At 36.3% G+C, this 25,651-nt stretch overlaps 1 protein-coding gene across 6 annotated transcripts in view; it reads right to left on the reverse strand.

Annotated features, from left to right (window-relative positions):
* Positions 1–25,651, reverse strand: part of WDSUB1 (WD repeat, sterile alpha motif and U-box domain containing 1) — a 75,148-nt gene that overhangs the window by 22,751 nt on the left and 26,746 nt on the right. For 5 of the 6 annotated variants that reach the window (XM_036858853.1, XM_036858856.1, XM_036858854.1 and 2 more), the window contains exons 6-10: positions 25,587–25,620; positions 24,283–24,323; positions 24,096–24,202; positions 23,181–23,360; positions 14,222–14,362 (exon numbers count right to left, since the gene is read on the reverse strand). In XM_036858853.1, coding sequence (XP_036714748.1) covers positions 14,222–14,362; positions 23,181–23,360; positions 24,096–24,202; positions 24,283–24,323; positions 25,587–25,620 — 503 coding nt within the window. The remainder of the gene's footprint in view (positions 1–14,221; positions 14,363–23,180; positions 23,361–24,095; positions 24,203–24,282; positions 24,324–25,586; positions 25,621–25,651) is intronic. The other variant, XM_036858858.1, reaches the window with a different exon arrangement.

Genomic DNA, 25,651 nt, shown 5'->3' on the forward strand with positions numbered 1-25,651 from the left:
AGCAACCTTAATGAACCTTTAAGACATTATGCTGAACGTAATAAGCCAGCCACAAAAAAACAAATAAATACTGTATGATTCCACTTATATGAGGTATGTAAACTATGGAAACAGAAAGTAGACTGTGGTTACCAGGGGCTGGGGAGAGGAGAACAGGAGAGTTGTTCAATGAATAGAGAATTTCAGTTTTGCAAAATGAAAAAGTTCTAGAGATCTGTCACAGAACAATGTGCATACTGTTAACACTACTGTACACTTAAAAATGGTTAAGAAGGTAAGTTTTATGTTATTTATTTTTTCACACACACACACAGAAAAACATCTGACACGCTTTTCCGTAAAAAGTGAGAAAGTGATTCTAAAATCTATATAGAAATATGCTGAAGACCAAGAATAACTAAAACAGTTTTGAAAAAGAACTAATATGTAAAGGAGGCAAAAATATACAGTGGAGAAAAGACAGCCTCTTCAATAAGTGGTGCTGGGAAAAATGGACATATACATGTAAAAGAATGAAATCAGAACACTCCCTAACACCATCCACAAAAATAAACTCAAAATGGATTAAAGACCTAAATGTAAGGCCTGACACTATCAAACTCTTAGAGGAAAACATAGGCAGAACACTCTATGACATAAATCACAACAAGATCCTTTTTGACCCACCTCCTAGAGAAATGGATATAAAAATAAAAATAAACAAATGGGACCTAATAAAACTTAAAAGCTTTTGCACAGCAAAGGAAACCATAAACAAGACGAAAAGACAACCCTCAGAATGGGAGAAAATATTTACAAATGAAGCAACTGACAAAGGATTAATCTCCAAAATATACAAGCGGCTCATGCAGCTCAATATCAAAAGAACAAACAAACCAATCCAAAAATGGGCAGAAGACCTAAATAGATATTTCTCCAAAGAAGATATACAGAAGGCCAACAAACACATGAAAGGATGCTCAACATCACTAATCATTAGGGAAATGCAAATCAAGACCACAATGAGGTATCACCTCACGCTGGTCAGAATGGCCATCATCAAAAAGTCTACAAACAATAAATGCTGGAGAGGGTGTGGAGAAAAGGAAACCCTCTTGCACTGTTGGTGGGACTGTAAATTGATAAAGCCACTATGGAGAACAGTATGGAGGTTCTTTAAAAAACTAAAAATAGAACTACCATACTACCCAGCAATCCCACTACTGGGCATATACCCTAAGAAAACCATAATTCAAAAAGAGTCACATACCACAGTGTTCACGGCAGCTCTATTTACAACAGCCAGGACATGGAAGCAACCTAAGTGTCCATCGACAGATGAATGGATAAAGAAGATGTGGCATAGGGCTTCCCTGGTGGCGCAGTGGTTGAGAATCTGCCTGCCAATGCAGGGGACACGGGTTCGAGCCCTGGTCTGGGAAGATCCCACATGCCGCGGAGCAACTGGGCCCGTGAGCCACAACTACTGAGCCTGAGCGTCTGGAGCCTCTGCTCCGCAACAAGAGAGGCCGCGATAGTGACAGGCCCGCGCACCGCGATGAAGAGTGGCCCCCACTCGCCGCAACTGGAGAAAGCCCTCACACAGAAACGAAGACCCAACACAGCCAAAAATAAACATAATAAATAAATAATAAATAAAAGTTTAAAAAAAAAAAAAAAAAAAAGAAGATGTGGCATATATATACAATGGAATATTACTCAGCCATAAAAAGAAATGAAACTGAGTTATTTGTAGTGAGGTGGATGCACCTAGAGACTATCACACAGAGTGAAGTAAGTCAGAAAGAGAAAAACAAACACCATATGCTAACACATATATATGGAATCTAAAAAACAAAAGAACAAAAAAAATGGTTCTAAAGAACCTAGGGGCAGGACAGGAATAAAGACACAGATGTAGAGAATGGACTTGAGGACATGGGAGGGGAAGGGTAAGCTGGGAGGAAGTGAGAGAGTGGCATAGACATATATACATTACCAAATGTAAAACAGATAGCTAGTGGGAAGCAGCTGCATAGCACAGGGAGATCAGCTCAGTGCTTTGTGTCCAACTGGAGGGGTGCAATAGGGAGGGTGGGAGGGAGATGCAAGAGGGAGGAGATATGGGGATACATGTATATGTATAGCTGATTCACTTTGTTATACAGCAGACACTAACACACCATTGTAAAGCAATTATACTCCAATAAAGACGCTAAAAAAAAAAGAACTAATATGACTTATACTACCTGATTTCAAGACTTACTTCAAGGGCTTCCCTGGTGGCACAGTGGTTAAGAATACGGGTTCGAGCCCTGGTCAAGGAAGATCCCACATGCCGCGGAGCAATTAAGCCCATGCGCCACAACCAGTAACCCTGAGCTCTAGAGCCCACGAGCCACAACTACTGAGCCTGTGTGCCACAACTACTGAAGCCCGCACGCCTAGAGCCCATGCTCCGCAACAAGAGAAACCACCGCAATGAGAAGCCCGCGCACTGCAACAAAGAGTAGCCCCTGCTCGCCACAGCTAAAGAAAGCCTGCGTGCAGCAACAGAGAACCAATGCAGCCAAAAATTAATTAATTAATTAATTTAAAAAAGAAAAAAAGAAGACCTACTTCAAGATAAAGCTACAGTAATCAAGGCACTGATGTCACTGGCACAAGGACAGACATAAAGGTCAACAGGTCACAGAAAATCCAGAAATAGACCAGTGATATAGTCAAGTGATTTTCAACAAAGTTGCCAAAATAATTCAATGGGAAAAGATTCCTCTATGCTGTTGGAACAATTGAATTCCCATTTAAGAAAAGAAGAAAAGCTTACTCTTATCTTGCAAAGTACACAAATATTAACTTGAAATAAATCACAGACCTAAACATAAAATATACAACTATAAAACATCTAGAAGAAAACACAGGATAAAAGCTCAACAACACTAATAATTAGAAAAATGCAAATTACAGGTACAATGAGATACCACTTCACACCCACCAGAATGGCAAAAATTAAAAGACTAACAATACCAAATGTTGGCAAGTATGTGGAGAAATTGGAATTTTCAGTTGGGAACTTAAATGGTGCAACCACTTTGAGAATCAGTTTGACAGTCTCTCTCGAAAGTTAAACATTCACTTACTATACAACACAGAAATTTCACTCCTAACTAACCAAGAGAAAGGAAACATGTCCAGACAAAGACATGTACATGAATGTTACAGTAGCTTCATTCATAATAGCCATAAACTGGAAAAGTCCTAGAAGTTCATTAACAGTTAATGGATAAATATACTATGGTATATCCATGTAATGGAACACTACTCAACAATTCGAAGCAATGAATTACTGATTATGTGCAGTAAGATAAATGAATCCTAAGCATTCTGCTGAGTGAAGAAAGCCAGATACAAAAAGTATATACTGAAGGATTCCATTTATATCAAATTCTAGAAAGGCAAATATGATCTAGAGTGCCAAAAAGCAGATCAGTGGTTACATAAGGCCAGGGGTGGAAAAATATTGACTGTAAAGGGGATAAAAGAACTTTCTGGGATGATAATAACATTTATACCTTGATCATGATGGTGGATGCACAGGTATACATGTTTCAAAAACTCATCACACTGTATACTTAAAATGAGGAGATTTTATTATTTAAATTATACCTCAATAAATTTTATCCAAAAAAATAGATTATGGAGCTGTACTGCCCAATACAGTAGCCACAAGTGGCTATCTGAATTTAAATCAATCACAATTAAGTAAAATATTCATATCCCCAGTAACAGTAGCCACATTTCAAGTGCTCAATAACCACATGTGCCTAATGTTACTACAATGGTCAGTACAAAGAACACTTCCATCACAAAAAGTTCTACTGGATAGCAATGATACAGAGGATCTGAATTAGACAATTATCAATTTGATATCTATATCTATCTATATATTGATATACTGTAATATATCAATAATGTTGCAAAAAATAATTTTGCAACCAAAGAGAAGAAATACTTTTCCTTCAAATATCCATCGAAACTTTATAAAAAATTAGCCATATAAATTTTATAACAAACAAACAAGGAAAATCTCTAACTCCCCAAAGAAACACCGTTTCACATTTGATCCCATGCAACAAAACTGGACATCCCTTTCCCAAAACACAACCTCAAAACTAATCAAACGATTTGCAAACTTTAAAAGTTTTTCTACCAACCTTTGGGTAAAAGTAGAAATGCAAGCTGAAAGTATATATTACTTAGAAACTGAAGATATGGAAAATACGGCAAAATCTAGGTAGTGAATACTTATTATTTGGTCAGTACCCCTTTTCTGGAAACTGTCCCTTCCACCACTATCCTCCTTATGATGTTGCTCCATTTATACACAATTCTACTCTCCACAGTTGGACAAATCTCAGCACTGCCCCTCATGCCTGCAGAGACTAGCACTGGGGTAGGCTCCTGGATCAGGTTGGGAGCCTCTGGGATTTTTGGAGTTGGCACTAGAGAGAAATGTCAGAATGGTCCCTTTCTGGTGGGTGAAACTGTAAAATGTAAAATTTGGGACCTACAGGTGTTCATGGTTTTCTAACACATGGAAAAGGCACACTGAGTATCACAGAAGGTGGATATTCAGAAGCCTTGGACCAGATAAGACAGTACCCAGACAACACTCAAGTCTCTGGTGCCAGTTTTTCCTGAGACTCACTTACAATAACTTTTAATAATTACCATTTCTGCTTAACCTAATTCAAGTTGAGTTTCTTTCAGTTGCAAATAAGGGTCCTGATATAACGTACCAAAACCAAAAATATACAGCCATTACCATGCTCAGAGAAAATTTCATAGCCTGAAATTAAACGAGTTCACTGCCATTTATTGAGTGGTGCTCTTTTAAGGACCTAACATGCATTAACTCATTTGATTCTTATAAGAATCCCATGAGGTTAAGTACTAGTATCCCATTTTGTACATAAGGAAAATGAGACACAGAAAGATTATATAGCCTCCCACAAGGTAACTCAGCTAATAAGTAATAAAACAGATTTAGACCCAGGCAGTCTAGTTCTTCAGTGCATATGCTCAACTACTAGATCATAGGGGCTCCCGTAAGTATGTTTCTTACTAAATAATAACTGAAAATAATGAAATTAAATTTGAATTAAATGCTGATGAATAAGAGAGTCACATAAGGAATTATAAATGGTTAAAAACCTTTAAAAGAGCTCAAACTCAATATTATACAAAAAAATGCAAACTGAGATTACTTCTCCCTTATTAGAATGAGAAAGATTAAGACTGCTAACACCCAGTAGAGGCAAGGATATGGGAAGTAGGGACCCCATATAATGTTGAGAGGACAATCTGTCAGTATCCCTCAGTAACTGCAGCTTTAGGTAATTTATTCTACAGAAACATTCACATAAAGACTGCAAGACAGGGCGGAGTCAAGATGGCAGACTAGGAGGACATGGAATTTGCATCTCTGCACAACTAGAGCACCTACCAGGGACCAGTGGGGGACCATGGACACCTAAGGGGATGAGAGGAACCCACAGTGACCGGGTAGGACATGAGGTGTGTGGGGGAGGGCAGTGATGGGGGAGGAGAAGTGGAGGCGGGATGGGACCAGCACCCCTGAGGGGCGGCTGGGGGAGGGGAAGGGATCCCATGCCTGGAAGGGGGAAGGGGGAGACAATTGGGAGGGCAGAGGATCAAAAGGGAGCATGTCCACGGTTTCCCCTGCCCACTTGGGCCCCCCCGGGAGCCTGCAGAGATCCCGGTCCTGATCCTCTGCCCACCTAGGCCCCCTCTAGCCACGCGGGTCCTGGGAGAGTGGGAGGGAGGGAAAGGGGAGCAAAAGTAAAGGCCGGACCTCCGGGACCAGCACCCCTGAGGGGCGGCTGGGGGAGGGGAGGAGTTCCTACACCCAGTGGGACCCACCCATGGTTGGGGTCCAGCGGTGATGGGGGAGACTGCTGGGGGTGGAAGAATGGAAAGGAACGCGGTCAGTGCTTTGCCTGCCCATTTGGGCACTGGGGAGCCTGCTGCCCTTGTGGACATAATCCTCTGCCCTCAGAGCCTCCCTTCTGCTGCGCAGAGCCCAAGCCCCAGCCCTACATGCCCACCCAGGGCCCTACATCTACACTCAGAGACACCCCCTGAGACCCCCTCCAATGAGCTGGGCCTAAACCCCACCCACACACCCTCACACAGGGCCCTACCTCCAAACTCTGGAACTCCACACTCCGGAGGCCCTCTGGATGTGCTGCCTCTCCCCTTGTGTGCAGGTCCTAAGCCTAGGCCTTGCCCCCAAGGCCTTTGCCAGCTGTGTGGGTCTTGAGCCTAAGCCCCGCCCCATGCTTAAACTTAACCTGCCCCCCCGCAGGTCTCACCACAGCCTAAGCCCCGCCCCTAAGTTCCACCCCTGCATAAGCTCCGCCCCCATAGCCAAGGCTTTTTCTTTTTTTCTTCTTTTAGGTTGGTGTTCACTTCCACCTTGTTGTTGACTCCTTTATATTTTTATTTTTTTTAATCTTTTATTTTTCCAATTTTATTTTCTTCTTTATACTTTGTTATTGTTCACTCCTTTTGGCTTGTTCCCCCCACCCCTTTTTTTCTCTTTTTTCTGTTGTGGTTTTCTTTTACCTTGTGGCAGTTGTTTCAATTATATTTTTATTTTTCCTAATATATTTTTTATCTTTCTAAATTTATTTTATTATTTATTCTTTGTTATTGTACTACTCCTTTTTTTCTTATTTTTTGCTGAACTGCACAGCTTGCGGGATCTTGGTTCCCAGCCCGGAGGTTGGGCCTGAGCTCCTGTGGTGGGAACGCTGAGTCCAAATCACTGGACTAACAGAGAACTTCAGACCTCAGGGAATATTAATCAGAGTGAGGCCTCCCAGAGGTCCTCATCTCGGCACCAAGACCAGCTCTACCCAACCACCTACAAACTCCAGTGCTGGACGCCTCAGGCCAAACAACCAGTAAGACAGGAATACAAACCCACTCATCAAAAAAAAAAAAAAAAAAGAAAGAAACTAGAAAAAAATGTTACAGACAAAGGAGCAAAGTAAAAACCTACAACACCAAATAAATGAAGACGAAATAGCCAACTGACTTGAAAAAGAATTTAAGAGTAATGATAGTAAAGATGATCCAAAATCTCGGAAACAGAATGGAGAAAATACAAGAAACGTTTAACAAGGACCTAGAAGAACTAAAGAGCAAACAAACAGTGAGGAACAACACAATAACTGAAATTAAAAATACTCTAGAAGGAATCAATAGCAGAATAACTGAGGCAGAAGAAAGGATAAGTGAGCTGGAAGATAAAATGGCAGAAATAACTGCTGTGGAGCAGAATAAAGAAAAAAGAATGAGAAGAAGTAAGGACAGTCTCAGAGACCTCTGGGACAACATTAAACACACCAACATTCAAATAATAGGGGTCCCAGAAGTAGAAGAGAAACAGAAAGGGTCTGAGAAAATATTTGAAGACATTATAGTTGAAAACTTCCCTAACACCGGAAGGGAAATAACCACTCAAGTCCAGAAAGCTCAGAGTCCCATAGAGGTTAAAGCCTAGGAGAAACACTCCAAGACACATATTAATCAAACTAGCAAAAATTAAATTTAAAAAATATTAAAAGTAGCAAGGGAAAAGCAAAAAATAACATACAAGGGAATCCCATAAGGATATCAGCTGATTTCTCAGCAGAAACTTTACAGGCCAGAAGGGAGTGGCAGGATATATTTTAAATGATGAAAGGGAAAAACCTACAACCAAGAGTACTCTACCCAGCAAGGATATCATTCAGATTCGACAGAAAAATCAAAAGCTTTACAGACAAGCAAAAGCTATGAGAATTCAGGACCACCAAACCTGCCTTACAACAAATGCTAAAGGAACTTCTCTAAGTGGGAAACACAAGAGAAGAAAAAGACCCACAAAAACAAACCCAAATCAATTAAGAAAATGGTAATAGGAACATACATATCGATAATCACCTTGAATGTAAATGGATTAAATGCTCCAACCAAAAGACAGACTGGCTGAATGGATACAAACACAAGACCCATATATATGCTGTCTACAAGAAACCCACTTCAGACCTAGGGACACATACAGACTGAAAGTGAGGGGATAGAAAAAGATATCCCATGCAAATGGAAATCAAAAGAAAGCTGGGGCTTCCCTGGTGGCGCAGTGGTTGAGAGTCTGCCTGCCAATGCAGGGGACATGGGCTCGAGCCCTGGTCTGGGAAGATCCCACATGCCGCGGGGCAGCTGGGCCTGTGAGCCACAACTACTGAGCCTGCGCGTCTGGAGCCTGTGCTCCGCAACAAGAGAGACTGTGATAGTGAGCGGCCCGCGCACCGCGATGAAGAGTGGTCCCTGCTTGCCGCAACTGGAGAAAGCCCTCGCACAGAAACGAAGACCCAACACAGCAATATAAACACAACACAAAAATAAATATAAAAATAAAATTAAAAAAAAAAAAAAAGCTGGAGTAAGCAATACTCATATCAGATAAAATAGACTTTAAAATAAAGACTGTTACAAGAAGTAAGGAAGTACACTACATAATGATCAAGGGATCAATCCAAGAAGAAAACATAACAATTATAAATATTTATGCACCCAACGTAGGAGCACCTCAATTCATAAGGCAAACACCAACAGCCTTAAAAGGAGAAATCAGCAGTAATGCAATAATAGTGGGGGACTTTAACACCCTACTTATACCAACAGACAGATCAGGCAGAAAATAAATAAGGAAACACAAGCTTTAAATGACACAATAGACCAGGTAGACGTATTAATATTTTCAGGACATACCACCCAAAAGTGGAAGAGTACACTTTCTTCTCAAGTGCACATGAAAAGTTCCCCAGAACAGATCACATCTTGGGTCACAAATTGTATCAAGTATCTTTTCCAACCACAACACTATGAGATTAGAAATCAATTACACACACAAAAAAAAACTGTAAAAAACACAAATACAGGGAGGCTAAATAGTGTGCTGCTAAATAACCAGAGATTACTGAAGAAATAAAAAAATACCTACAAACAAATGACAAAGAAAACACGATGATACAAAACCTATGGAATGCAGCAAAAGCACTTCTAAGATGGAAGTTTACAGCAATACAATCCTACCTCAAAAAACAAGAAAAATCTCAAACAATCTAACCTTACATCTAAAGGAACTAGAGAAAGAAGAACAAACAAAACCCAAAGTTAGTAGAAGAAATCATAAATATCAAAGCAAAAATAAATGAAACAGAAACAAAGAAAACAATAACAAAGATCAATAAAACTAAAAGTTGTTTGAGAAGATAAACAAAATTGATAAACCTTTAGCCAGACTCAGCAAGAAAAAGAGAGGACGCAGATCAATAAAATTAGAAATGAAAACGGAGACATTACAACTGACACCACAGAAATACAAAAGATCGTAAGAGACTACTACAAGCAACTATGTGCCAATAAAATGGACAACCTGGAAGAAATGGACAAATTCTTGGAAAAGTACAACATTCCAAGATTGAACCAGGAAGAATGAGAAAATATAAACAGACCAATCACAGGTAATGAAACTGAAACCGTAATGAAAAATCCTCCAACAAACAAAAGTCCAGGACCAGATGGCTTCACAGGTGAATTCTACCAAACATTTAGAGAAGAGGTAACACCCATCCTTCTCAAACTCTTCCAAAAAATTGCAGAGAATGGAACACTCCCAAACTCATTCTACGAGGCCACCATCAGCCTGATATCAAAACCAGACAAAGATACTACAAAAAAAGAAAATTACAGACCAACATCACTGATGAATATAAATGTAAAAATCCTCAACAAAATACTAGCAAACAGAATCCAAAAACACATTAAAAAGATTGTACACCATGATCAAGTGCGATTTATCTCAGGGATGCAAGGATTCTTCAGTATATGCAGAACAATCAATGTGATACACCATATTAACAAATCAAAGAATAAAAACCATATGATCATCTCAATAGATGCAAAAACAGCTTTTGAAAAAATTCAACACCCATTTATGATAAAAACTCTCCAGAAAGTGGGCATAGAGGGAACCTACCTCAACATAATAAAGGCCATATATGACTAACCAGCAGCCAACATCATTCTCAATGGTGAAAAACTGAAAGCATTTCCTCTAAGATCAGGAACAAGACAAGGAGGTCCACTCTCGCCACTATTATTCAACATAGTATTGGAAGTCCTAGCCACAGCATTCAGAGAAGAAAAAGAAATAAAAGGAATACAAATTGGAAAAGAAGAAGTAAAACTGTCACTGTTTTCGATGACATGATACTGTACAAAGAAAATCTGAAAGATGCCACCAGAAAACTACTAAAACTAATGCATTTGGTAAGGTTTCAGGATACAAAATTAATGCACAGAAATCTCTTGAATTCCTATACACTAACAGTGAAAGATCAGAAAGAGAAATTAAGGAAACAATCCCATTTACCATCACAACAAAAAGAACAAAATACTTAGGAATAAACCTACCTAAGGAGGCAAAAGACCTGTACTCAGAAAACTATAAAACACTGATGAAAGAAATCAAAGATAACATAAACAGATGGAGAGATGTATCATGCTGCTGGATTGGAAGAATCAATACTGTGAAAATGATTATACTACCCAAAGCAGGGTAGTTCAATGCAATCCCTATCAAATTACCTATGGCATTTTTCACAGAACTAGAACAAGAAATTTTACAATTTATATGGAAACACAAAACACCTGAATAGCCATAGCAATCTCGAGAAAGAAAAACGGAGCTGGAGGAATCAGGCTCCCTGACTTCAGACTATACTACAAAGCTACAGTAATCAAGACAGTATGGTACTGACACAAAAACAGAAATATAGATCAATGGAACAGGATAGAAAGCCCAGAGATAAACCCATGCACATATGGTCACCTTATCTTTGACAAAGGAGGCAAGGATATACAATGGAGAAAAGACAGTCTCTTCAATAAGTGGTGCTGGGTAAAATGGACAGCTACATGTAAAAGAATGAAATTGGAACACACCCTAACACCATCCACAAAAATAAACTCAAAATGGATTAAAGACCTAAATGTAAGGCCAGACACTATAAAACTCTTAGAAGAAAACGCAGGTAGAACACTCTTGACATAAATCACAGCAAGATCCTTTTTGACCCATCTCCTAAAGGGAAATAAAAACAAAAATAAACAAATGGGACCTAATGAAACTTAAAAGCGTTTGCACAGCAAAGGAAACCATGAACAAGACAAAAAGACAACCCTCAGAACGGGAGAAAATATTTTCAAATGAAGCAACTGACAAAGGATTAATCTCCAAAATATACATGCAGCTCATGCAGCTCAATATCACAAAAACAAACAACCCAGTCCAAAAATGGGCAGAAGACCTAAATAGACATTTTTCCAAAGAAGACATACAGATGGCCAACAAATGCATGAAAAGATGCTCAACATCACTAATCATTAGAGAAATGCAAATCAAGACCACAATGAGATATCACCTCACACCAGTCAGAATGGCTATCATCAAAAACTCTAGAAACAATAAATGCTCGAGAGGGTGTGGAGAAAAGGGAACCCTCCTGCACTGTTGGTGGGAATGTAAACTGATACAGCCACTATGGAGAACAGTATGGAGGTTCCTTAAAAAACTAAAAATAGAACTACCGTATGAGCCAGCAATCCCACTACTGGGGATATACCCTGAGAAAAACATAATTCAAAAAGAGACATGTACCACAATGTTCATTGCAGCACTATTTACAATACCCAGGACATGGAAGTAACCTAAATGTCCATCAACAGATGACTGGATAAAGAAGATGTGGCACATATATACAATGGTATATTACTCAGCCATAAAAAGGAGCAAAACTGAGTTATTTGTAGTGAGGTGGATGGACCTAGAATCTGTCATACAGAGTGAAGACAGTCAGAAAGAGAGAAACAAATACCGTTAACGCATATATATGGAATTTAAAAAAGCAGTACTGATGAACCTAGTGGCAGGGCAGGAATAAAGATGCAGACGTAGAGAACAGACTTGAGGGCACGGGGTGGGGAAGGGGAAGCTGGGATGAAGTGAGAGTAGCACCGACACATATACACTACCAAATGTAAAATAGATAGCTAGTGGGAAGCTGCTGCTTAGCACAGGGAGATCAGCTCGGTGCTTTGTGATGACCTAGAGGGATGGGATAGGGAGGGTGGGAGGGAGGCTCAAGTGGGAGGGGATATGGGGATATATTGTATACATATAGCTGATTCACTTTGTTGTGCAGCACACAAACACTGTGGAGCATTTATACACCAATAAAGATGTGAAAAATAAATAAAGAAAGAAAAAAGAAAAAAAAAAAAGAATTACCATATAACCTAGCAATTCAACTTCTGGGCATTTATCCAAAAGAACTGAAAGCAGCAACTCAAAGAGATATTTGTATATCCCTGTTCACAGCAGCATTATTCATAATAGCCAAAAGCTGGAAGGAAACCAAACATCCATTGATGGATGAATGGATAAACAAGATGTAGTGTACACATACAATGGCATATTATTCAGCTTTAAAAAGGAACGAAATTCTGACACAGGCTACAATGTGGATGAACCTCGAGGACATTATGCTAAATGAAATAAGCCAGACACAAAAAGACAAACACTGTATGGTTCCACTTATATGAGATATGTAAAATTGTCAAATTCATAGAAACAAGAAGGTATAGATAGTTTCAGTTTTGCAAGAAGAAAAAATTCTGAAGATAGTGTAATACACTTAAAAATGGTTAAGACAGTAAATTTTATGTGTATTTTACTACAATTAAGAAAAGATGTATTTAAATAATTAATGCCTGCATCTAATTACAGATTTCCCCAAATCTGGTATACCTGTCTCTCTGATGAGCTGGGTAAGGTTAGGACATAAGTCCCAGTTTATTATCACCCCCATCAACCATCAACTCACTCTCAGACTACACTCCACTACACCTCCACTGTAGTGGAATTTTGCCTCCGCTATAACTGATCCAGACCAGAAATGAGGCAGTCTAAAGATTTCTGGGAAATAAAAACAAATAGAAAGGGGCCCACATGTGCACACTTCCTTAAGCTTTTTTACTTACTGTTTAACAATAATTTAGTTTAACTGTAAAAGTACACTACTGGCATAACAAACAAAATTAGAGTAAATAAATGTAAATTCAGCAAAAAAAAAAAAGATTAATTAAAAAAAAAAGGAATACAGTTTCAAACCAGTATTAAACTTGCAAAAATAAATGAGTTCTAAAATTCAATGATCACAAAACTGGAAAAACAGGTATACTTACATACATTTCTGGTAGCATTCTAAACTATTTTTTCCTAGAAAACAATCTAATAACAAATCTAACAAGAACTATCAAAACTGTTCTTTTTAACATTCATAAAATATTCTGTTTGGTTAATTCTGCTTTGGGGAACACATGTCATGAAAATACCCCTAAGTAATGCTAACAACACAATGAAAGGAGTACCAAGATATCAGCACAATGCTATTAACAATATAAAGCTTTTCAAACATATACATACACCAAATAGTAGAAGAGTCAAATTGTAGCATAGAGCTACAATGGAATAAAGTTATTAACACTGAAAATTATGTAGACTAAGTCAATATTCAGAAATGTATATAACAGTCTTAAAAATAAAAAGCACAATATGGATTCACTGACTACAACGATGTAAAGTATGTATGTCTGTGTTCATTGACAAAGATTAGAAATTAATGTGAAATGATGTAACTTTATAACCTTTAAATTCTTATTTCTGTAAGGTTGTTTAAATTCATGATAGACAAAATAAATATAATAGATCTCAACAGTGTATCTTAAGAAACAATATTTTAACTATACATTCTAGTAACTAAATACATATTTCACAAGTTTAAGTAAGGCTTGTCAAGCTTATTTCTTTTGTCTCTAATCTTATCCAAACCTGCTCCATCCAATTTTATTCATTAAGAAATATACAATGTTCAATAATAGTTCACCTCAGATCTAAGGAATTTTTAAAAAAAAAAGAAAGAACTTATGAGAAATAAAGTAATTTTGAAAAAGTTTCACATTTAAACAAACGTCTGTGAACTGTCTACATTATTTATTCATTTAGTACATAATATGCCCTGAAATTTAGAATAGCATCACATACCTGATGCGATGACAGGATCTTTCATAAGCTCCCTAGTTATTGGACATATAAATTCATCAGGAATTCCAGAGGAAAGGGTTTTTATCTTTGTCCTGAGCTCTTCAATTTTCCGCAGAACTTTACTACGCAGCCCTAGAGATTCTGAAAAGAAATTATTGTGTTAGAGCTGGAGAACTATTACTTGTAACCTTTATGCAAGTCTTCAGCAAACAAAGAGAAATTTCATCTACTACAACCAAAAATCTTCAGACATTCTGTTTTACCACATGGAACCTTTTCTTTATAAATTCTTTAATCAATATTTGTAGTATAGAATACTGTGTGATTAAAATAACTCAGCAAGAGAAAGTTTATTCTAAATAACTTTAGATTCTCAAAGTTCCTCAAGAATTTCAGATTGCCCAAATACTAATATACCACACAAAATCAGAAAAGGCTCATTATTATAGGTTAATTTATTTAGACAACAAAAAATTTCCTAAAAATCCATTTTAAAGATGTTCAATTTGATAATATAAAAATTGTCTTATATTTATAAACATTATGAAATTGGGTATATTATTTGCTGATTCTCATATGAAACACAATCTCAAATAAAGTTCATATGTTTGTCCAAGACTCTACACATACATTTCATTCATTTGTATTACTTTTATCTTAAGTTTTTAAAATTATCTTAATTTTTAATTTCGGGAAGATTAATACAACTAAGTTTAGGAAGTTTAGTGTGATTATCTGTTTTTATTTTTAGGTAATCTAGCTGACAGTTCTATTTTAGGTGGAGGTGTTTGGGGGGTGTAGGGTGGGTAGGAAAAAAGAACTACATTTCAGAACACCTCAGAGTTCCCATAAAAAGCCAAATCAACTTTCTTTCTGATTGGAAGGTAATTCTCCATAGTGTTTATACACACCTTATGACACCTTTTGTCTAGCAATTTTTTCAAGGATGTCTGCAAACTTACTTGGAAGCTAGAGATAGTGTTTCCCTCCCAGTCTGAGGGCAGATTTGTTTCCTGACCAGTACAAAGATAATGTCTTCCTCTTGGACTAGTTTGCTAGCAGTCCCTTTATAAGATTGGTGGGGGGGGTGGTTCATAAACTCAGGGTTCCTCAGCTATGACACCAACACAAATTGCCCCCACAAGACTAGGCGGAAAGGGCAACCAATTTAAATATGAAGCTCATGCTGCCTGCTGTGCCATGAGTAATAAACTGTTCAAATCTATTTGGACTGATTGACCATATCTATGGAAGTATGGCAAGTCAACCCAGCAGCTGCCTACATCTTAGGAACTGCTTTACTGCTTTCCTATGACTTACTTCCTATGTAACTCATTGAAACAAAACTGAGGATTTTTAAAACAATTTTTTAAAAGCACCACAACACGTTTATAATTAGACTAATTAGACACATTATTACATAACATAAATAAGTCATATCATTTAAGGGGAAAATTATACAACATGTAATAAGGATATAGAGGTATTTAATATTCTGAAAACAATATATATATTACCTTGTCAAATATACATGTGTGCCAATATTTAGAATGTTTATTAATAAAGAATATAGAAACCCTATTTCAAAATGTACTGGATAAGAAAAGGTTAAATTGTGTGTTACCCTTGTCTAATTTTAATGTCATTTAAGAATGCCCTCAGGCAAGCAGTTACCAAATCATATCCACAGAACTTGGCCAGAAGAAGACATCTCCTTTTGTGATCGGGGTTTGCAGTGAGTGTTATTAAACTTAATTGCTCAGAAAGAAAAGACCCTGACCAGCTGAGGGCTAGTAAACCCTCAGTACGGGCAATGGGCAATATTTAGCTATATTTACTATAACTCTGAAAAGGCATCTGGCTATTAATAAGATGACAAATTAAATAGGCCATCACCTCCTGTACCCTCTTTCCCACCCCTTCCCCAACCCTAGAAATGCTACATAATTGAGAATTGATGGAGTCTGGACACAAATAACCATCAAAAATACAAAACAAAATTCCGAAAACCCTCAAGGAAACAGAAGTAACTAGGTTCCAGAGTAGGGGATGGGAAATAGCTTAAAGCAGAGATTTGTGTACACAAATGGAAGAAATACCTTTCTACTTGTAGCCTTCACTCTCCCCAACTTTGTCCTGTAAATATCATTGCTAAGGCAGCAACGCCAGCATGAGCTGGAGGCAGGGTAACAAGAGAGCGCTATGGCCTCGACTAACAATTACAGCCCATTGGGCTGGTCACTGAATCACCTCTGCAATGCCCTGAGACAGAACAACAGAATCAAAAGCTGGTTTCTTGGAGAAAAAAACTTTAAAACTTTTTATTTTTTAAAGATAAATTTTATTAACAAACTTCTGACTTGAAAGATCAAGAGAAAACAAGACATAAAAACTATATTAGGAAAGAAAAGGGACACACAACTATAGGCCCAGTAGGGATTTGTTAAAGGATTTAGAGAAGATGGTGATAGAAGCAATATAATTTTTAAACTTCTCTGAATCCCCACATAAAAACAGAGCAACGAGATAGCAAAATCAAATCCCACCGACACTTCCAACAAAACAAGGTAGCAGGGTATCCTCATGAATCCCACTAAAAGTGGAAGAGAATAAACCACCAACATCCATAAGACCTGTGATTGATATCAATGCGGAAGCAACAGGACATCTGATAGGCCTGAGGAATGGAGACCCCGAAATGCCCTACTCTCAGGAAAGTGGGGTAGGCCAATTTGAGACCAGCAGCTGAACTGGAAGGGTTATGCCCACTCTAACAGCAGGTCAGTGCACAGGCCTATACCTGTGAAAGGACTATTTCACTTCAGTTGTGTGCAAAGAAAAAATGGTAAATGTTCTTGTTACTTAACAGTATATGCAGTTAGGCAACAAGTGAAAGTCTACATAAGGAAGTATTACTAGGATTTGAAACATGAAACTTCCAAAATCTGAGGATGTTAAGACAGCTGGTGCATAAAGTTTTAAAAAGCATTTGATATAATAATTTTTAAAGCAGAAAATGATAAAATTGTCTCATGTGCTTTCATGGTTTCTTGGAAAGACAAGAATAAAAAGAAGAGGGAACGCTTTGAAAAAACCTCACTCCCAATTAAGAATCTATGACTGATAATTAGTTGAATATAAGGGTAAGGACTGACACGATATACAGTAGTTCCTTGTCATTTGTCATTCCATGGTTCTACCATTATATTGTCTACAGCAATTCCAAACTCCAGGATAGGTAGCAGTTTGCAATAATCCTGAGGCCTGGATATAAACTGAAGCCAAACTGCAGATGAAAATCACGTGGCTAGTTAGTGGACTTACTGCTTGCCTAGTATCACATCTCAAAGAGACTTTCTTGCTCTTTATCTTCATACTTTATGCCTTTTGGTTGCAATATTAAAGGCTGTCATAGAGTTCACAAATTCATGGGTACACATATGTCTTAAGACATACCTCTCTTAATATCAAGGATCTCTTGTACCTGTAATCTCTTTCTGGATATTCCTTATGCAAATATAGCACTAGATATAAGGAGTTATTTCCTACCTAAAACTGTGTGTCTATCGTACCCTTAGTTTTCATTAACACTATCCTAGAAAAGGACTATTACTCTAGGTTAAAACACCAGGTTCCAACAGATACTCAAATCTATAGAAGGTTCCTTTATTGTATATTTACAAAGGCTCATTGAAAAAAGATTTGATAGACTGCTTGGCTCCTTAAAAATAATTTTTAAGTGTCAAACGTTATAGATATACTACTTTGTTCCCTAACACTCCAATATACTTCACTGAAAATTAATTAACTTCCTTCATATGATGAATGTTAAATTCGTATTTATTCACATTGACATAGGAACCGTTTTAACAGCTAGCTGTACCACAAAAGCAAATGCAAGTAAAATAGTTATGCATCACAAGAGTAAAATTCATTATCACATACTCATCAATTTGCCTCTTAACACATTTTTTTCTAGACCCAATTTCACTTCTCTATTACTCCAATTTACTGTTTTGAGGAAGAGCCTACTTTTCTTAAAACTCAAGACTAACAGAAATCCACTGTAGCTTAAAGCAGCACTTGTAGAAGATTAATGTTAGCCTGCTGACCCTTTATAATTTTGCAAAAACTTTAAAATATTGATACTTTAGAATGATGTAGAAAAAAATTATTTATTTAAAAATTTATTTAAAAATTTACTAATTTATTCCGTATTTAATTTGTTGTATTTGCTAACTTTCCAAATCTTAAGCACAAACACAAAGCAAATTCCTTACTTACTAGAGAGTATGCAATGTTCTTGTCTCCATTTATAATGATCTTCCTAATTCAGCTTTTAGACCACAGCAGACTTATTTAAATTATATTTCAATTTTGGCTTGAGCCTGGTAGTTCCAAAACTTGTTTCACCGAACTTCAGAATGATCATAACTACTAAACCCGAGACTCACCTTCAAAAACTATTTCAGGCCATTAACTGAATCCTGTAAGAATTTCTTATACTTTATTTATCGGGCTATTGGGACAGAATTCTATTGCTATTGTTTTTACTATGCTCTCTTATGTTTTGAAACATCCTTTGTTGACATCTGAAATTATTATTTTATATTGTCATGTGCTTCTGTGTGATAAGGTATTGTTAAAACTTATTGTGAGAGAGTAATGAGAAATCAGCAAATGAACATGCTAAATTCACCAGAACTTTAAAAACAAAAACAAAAAAAAACCTGTACTCTATTACCTACTTTCAGGAAGAAAGAGTAAATTATAAATTATAAAGGAAATAAGTTACTAGAGATACAAAAATAACTTTCACAGTATGGCCTGAGTACAAAACCATCTGATTCTAATTATTTTCACAAAATCATCATTCTATTAACTTCTTAAAAAGGCCATAAGCTTCCAAGACACTTAAATAGGTTCACATACTATATTTACTATATAATGAAAGTATACTACTATACTTTAGAATGATTTTCTATAACAAACACTTTTTTTGCTCTTTGACTCCTCATTAACAGTAAATTCAACACTTTTTTTGCTCTTTGACTCCTCATTAACAGTAAATTCACTATGGACATCCTATTTCCTAAGCTTTCTGGTTAATTAAGATTTTACTAGAGCATACTGCTAAGTGTCTGAGTATTATGTTCATTAGAGCACAACACTAAGACTTCAAACTGTTTTTGATAAGGATGTATTGTTAGTAACCAGAACACATAAAACAACTCTTACAATTCAACAATAAAAAGACAAACCAAAAAAAAAAAAAAAAGACAAACCAATTTTAACCAAAGAAGATACATAAACAGCCAATAAGCACTCGAAAATATGCTCCATATCATTAGGTAAATGCAAATCAAAAACCACAATGAAATACCACTTCACATCTATTGAATGGCTATAATCAATAAGATAGGTAATAACCAGTGTTGACAAAGAGGTGAAGAAATTGGAAAGCTCACACATTGCTGGTGGGAATGCAAAATAGTACAGCTGCTTTGGAAAACAGTCTGCCAGCTCCTCAAAATGGTATATGTAGAGTTATTCTACTTTTAATCATACATCCAAGGGAAATGAAAATATACTCACACAAAAACTCATACACATATATTCACAGCAGCATTACTGATAACAGCCAAAAAGTAGAAACAACCCAAATGACCATCAGCTGATGAGTGGATAAACAAAATATGGTATAGCCATACAATGGAATATTATTCAGCCATAAAAAGGAAGGAAGTACTTACACATACAAAAACATGGATGAACCTTGAAAGGTTAAATAAAAAAAGCCAGATAAAAAGGCCACATATTGTATGGTTCCACTTAAAAGAAATGTCCAAAATAGGTAGATCCTATTTCTACAAAAGATAGATTAGTGGTTGCCAAGAGGCTAGAAAGAGGAAAGAATGGGATTCTTTTAGGGGGATAAAAATGTTCTGAAATTAGATAGTGGTGATGGTTGTACAACTCTGTGAATATACTAAAAACCAGAGGATTGTACACTTAAGAAAAAATGACTTGTGCACTGAAAATTACAAAGCATTGTTGAAAAAGAAATTAAGAAGACCTGAATAAACATAAAATTATCCTGTGCTTATGGATTAGAAGAATTAATATTGTTAAAATGACAATAATCCCCAAATTGACATAGAAATTCAGTATAATCCCCATCAAAGTCAGGTGGCTTTTTTGCAGAATTTGACAAGTTGATCCTAAAATTCATATGGAAATGCCAAGGGACCCAAAGGAGCAAAACCAATCCTGGGGAGAAGAAAAACCCAGAGATGGAGGACACACAATTTTCAATTTCAACACTTACTACAAAGCTATAGTAATTAAGACACTGTGGCACTAGCGTATGGATAGACAAATAAATCAGTGAAATAGAATTGAGAGTCTAGAAATAAACCCTCACATTTATGGTCAACTGATATTTAACAAGGGTGCCAAGACAATTTAAAGGGGAAAGAATAGTCTTTTCAACAAATGGTGCTGGGACAACTGGATATATACATCTGAAAGAATATAGCTGAACTCTTACCTCACATTATATACAAAAATTAAGTCAAAATTGATCACACATCTAAATGTAAGAGCTAGAACTATAAAAGTCATAGAAGAAACACAGGTGTAAATCTTCAAGATTCAGGATTAGGTTTGGGTTTCTTAGATATGACACCTACAGCACAAGCAATGACAGAAAAAAAACAGATAAACTGGACTTCACCAAAATTTATAACTTTTGTGCATCAAAGGACACTTTCAAGAAAGTGTAATGATAACCCACCGAATGGGAGAAAATATTTACAAATCATATATCTGATTAAGGGTCTAGTATCTAAATTTATATAAACTCATCAATAAAAAGACAAATAACCCAGTTTTTAAAATGGACAAAGAATCTGAACAGACATTTTTCCAAAGAAGATATACAAATGGCCAATGAGCATATGGAAAGTTGTTCAACATCACTAGTCAACAGGAAAATGCATATCAAAACCACAATGAGAAACCACTAGGATGGCTATAATTGAAAAACTAAGTAATCCCACTACTGGGCATATACCCTGAGAAAACCATAGTTCAAAAAGAGTCATGTACCAAAATGTTCATTGCAGCTCTATTTACAATAGCCAGGACATGGAAGCAACCTAAATGTCCATCGACAGATGAATGGATAAAGAAGATGTGGCACATATATACAATGGAATATTACTCAGCCATAAAAAGAAATGAAATGGAGGTATTTGTAATGAGGTGGATGGAGTTAGAGTCTGTCATACAGAGTGAAGTAAGTCAGAAAGAGAAAAACAAATACAGTATGCTAACACATATATACGGAATCTAAGGGAAAAAAAAGCCATGAAGAACCTAGTGGCAAGACGGGAATAAAGACACAGACCTACTAGAGAATGGACTTGAGGATATGGGGAGGGGATGGGGTGAGATGTGACAGGGTGAGAGAGGGTCATGGACATATATACACTACCAAATGTAAAATAGATAGCTAGTGGGAAGCAGCCGCATAGCACAGGGAGATCAGCTCGGTGACCACCTAGAGGGGTGGGATGGGGAGGGTGGGAGGGAGGGAGATGCAAGAGGGAAGAGATATGGGAACATATTGTATATGTATAACTGATTAACTTTGTTATAAAGCAGAAGCTAACACACTATTGTAAGGCAATTATACTTCAATAAAGATGTTTAAAAAAAAAAAAAAAAGAAAAACTAAACAAGTATTGATGAGGATGCAGAGAAACTGGAATCCTCATACACTGCTGGTGAGAACATACAAAAGCACAGTTGCTTTGGAAAATAGCCTGGCAGTGCTTCAAATGCAAGCACAGAGTTACCATATGATCCACACTTCCACTCGACAGTTTTCAGAGTTTTGTTTTGTATATTTGATGGTTATTTGTATCTAGACTCCATCAGTTTTCAATTATGTAGCATTTCCAGGGATGGGGAAGGGCTGGGGAAGAGGGTACAGGAGCTGATGGCCTATTTAATTTGTCATCTTATTAATTTGTCATCTTTTTAAGAGCCAGATGCCTTTTCAGAGTTATAATAAATATACCCAAATGTTGCTCATTGCCCGTACCGAGGGGCTACTAGCCCTCAAGCTGGTAAAGGGTCTTGTCTTCCTGAGCAATTAAGTTTAATAACACTCATTCCCAACTCCCAATCACAAAAGGAGACATCTTCTTCCGGCCAAGTTCTGTCAGTATGATTTGCTAACGCCCTAGAAAACTGAAAACAGATGCCCACACGAAACTTGTATATGAATGTTCATAGAAGCACTTTTCATAAAATCTATAAAATGGGAACAATCTAAATCCAATCAACTGGTGAATGGATGAACAAAAAGTGATAAATTCATACAGTGGAATATTATTCGGCCATAAAAAAGTGAAGTACTAATATATACTACAACATGTATGAACCTTGAGAACATGCTATGCAAAAGAGGCCAGACACAAAAGGTCATACATTTTATGAAATGTAGAACAGGCAAATCCTTAGAGACAGAAAGTAGATTAGTGGTTGCCAGGAGCTAGAGAGACAAGGAATAGGAGTGACTGCTAATGGGAATGGAGTTTCTTTCTGAAGTGATGAAAATGTTCTGGAATCAAAGAGTGGTGATGGTTATACAACTCTGAATAGTCACTGCACTGTATACTTATAAAAGGATGAATTATATCACAATTTTAAAAATATATACATTTTAAAAATTACAGTTACATGATAACTTTAATTACCTAAAGAAACAGTATGTAACATTTCTTTTCCATAATCTAATAAAAATATACTATACTTCTATACACAGACATATACCAGAACTACTACCATGCTAGAATATTAAGAGGAAACCATTAATGCAATTAAAACCAATCTCAGAGTAAATTATTAACAGTTGTTTTTAAGACTGCCTAACTTTCACTAGTCTTACCAATTTTCAAATCATCAGCCAGACTTTCTTTTGTAAGATTCAACAGTTCTCGTCCATCAATGTTATTCATTTTGAAAATACCAACAAGGTCTTTTAATCCTTGTGCACAAAGCCAGTTTGAGACATCGTCCTCTGACCAATCTTCAGTAAATTGCTTTGGTTGATCTTCTGCGATCCTTGCTTAAAAAACAAACAAACCAAAAAAACCCCACAAACAAAAAGTAAGTGAAAAAACAACAAGCAAGAGAAAAAGTATATCCTTTATAAACATTCTCACTTTGTACTAAAAAGTAAATGAAATTTTCTTAAATCTGTGTTTTCTACTTTAACATCCTTTAAGAAATTTTTAAAAATCAAATAATACTACGTATAAAGTATTATTTAATGCTACGTTAAATGCTACTCTTTCGGAATATTTTTCACTCCAGAAAAAGTTTATCTTTATTATATAAAATTCATATCAGCAGAAGTATTATATGTGATCTGTCATCTGCATATCAGCACCACTAATTGGTTAATTCTGACAGTGATAAAAATAAAACTCCTAAATTATGTGTCAATGTTGCTTGATAAAACCAAAAATAAAACCAGTAAGATAAAACTATCATTTCTATTTTGTTCTAGGCTATATTTATCTGAAAAATTAGTATGGAGTATAAATAAAGAGCTTACAAAACTATGGGAGGTATGATATACATGAATGTGCATCCAAAAGCATTTACCAACAGTTTTAATGTAGATGTCTGGGTTAACTTTAACACTGGGTTCTCTAAAATTATTTTTAAATTATATTAAATTTGGATGTATGCTTTATATTGAGAAAAGCAACATGAATAATTTGTCAAAAAATTACTGAATTTCTCATTTTAATGGTGAATGGTGCTGAAGTGGGTTACACATGATATTCTTACTAACCTTGGCAAAGTGTTTCCAGGTCAAACTGCCAGATATTCACTGTTTTGTCCATTGAACCAGTAGCAAGTAAAAGGATATTGGGTGCAAAGGCACAAGTTGTGACATACCTAGTTAATAAAAACAACTATTATATATCCTCAGACCAATTTTTTAATTATATTACTACAAAGTGAGGTTAAGTTCAGACCTGGTGTGCTGAGTCAAGGTGTGAAGTATATTTTCAGTATTCTGAAAAACAACACAAACAGCTTTATATTTACTCAGGCAAGAGTAAAGCTACTGATAAAGACTTGTTTGACCTGAATGGTTTATACACTCTATGTATTCTAATATTATGAGTCACTAATATAAATCAAAACTTTACCCAATGAATAGAGAATAGCATTTATAACTAATAACATTATCAAGTACTTATTTCACTCTTTCTCAATTATCAGCACTGCTGTCTGCTGAAATTTTTAGTATAATATAGTCCTGGCTGGTTTGTCTCAACTTACTAATAGTAACCATGAAATAATTTGAATTTTTGCTATGGCATTTGACTGTACCCACTGCAGACCAGTGAGTAGAAATTAGTCATTTCAATATTGAGTACACTTAGCTGGCCATCCAACATCTAGATGTATTTAACTGAGACTCATATACATATTTTATGGAGAAAATTTAACATTATAGCTATTTCTGTGAATGTAAAATCTCGTGAAAATCTCCTGAGAAATATTAAGGATCTATTTCACCTCATTTGAGTACTCTTTCCCACTTCCTGCCAGAACTCAATAATTTGAACTGCTGTGTGGAGGACTAGCTTAGCTTCCTTGTTTGACCCACTACACTTTGATAATTCACATCTCTATTTCTTTGCTGGCATAGCTACAACCTAAGCTGAACCACTGTAAGGTCCCACTCAACACCGATTTCTCTTGGAGAATATTTTTGTCAATTATACCTTCACTATATATTAAACGTTCATTTTTCTTCATATTTATGCAACCTGGTCTTTATTCACATGCATCTACCAAAAAGCCCCATTTTTCCAAATCCTTTATAACTTACTCTTCTTATACTAGTCTCTAAATCCAGGTGGGACTCTAAAGTGATAGAGCCACTTTCAGCTTTCAGCTATACTTTCCCAAAACCCTCGGGTAAACATTCCTTTGCTGTTATGGAAACCTGGTGTAAGAGTTTAAGAAAAATTGACTTAAAGTGATTTTTTTAATATTGATGCTCTTTAAATCTATATTTTCTTTGATCAGACTAAACATCTGTCTATCTTAAAACCATTATTAAAATATTTAAGGGCTTGTCTCAGAACCAATACCTTACCTGCATAACTATTTTAGCATTTCTGAAAATGTATATATTATATTCTTGGGCATCCTAAACAGAAAAAATATGTACATTTTTCTCATCTTGCCTAGCTAAACTTGAAGCTCAGTAGCCTAATAAGCAAACATAATTTACACAGATCACACAAGATTTTGAAATACTTACAGTATCATACACTATGACAGACTTATCCACTGATCTTTAAAAGAAAAAAAAAGATTATGGGTGAA

The sequence above is a fragment of the Balaenoptera musculus genome, chromosome 7, assembly GCF_009873245.2.
Source record: "Balaenoptera musculus isolate JJ_BM4_2016_0621 chromosome 7, mBalMus1.pri.v3, whole genome shotgun sequence".
Classification (NCBI taxonomy): Eukaryota; Metazoa; Chordata; class Mammalia; order Artiodactyla; family Balaenopteridae; genus Balaenoptera; species Balaenoptera musculus.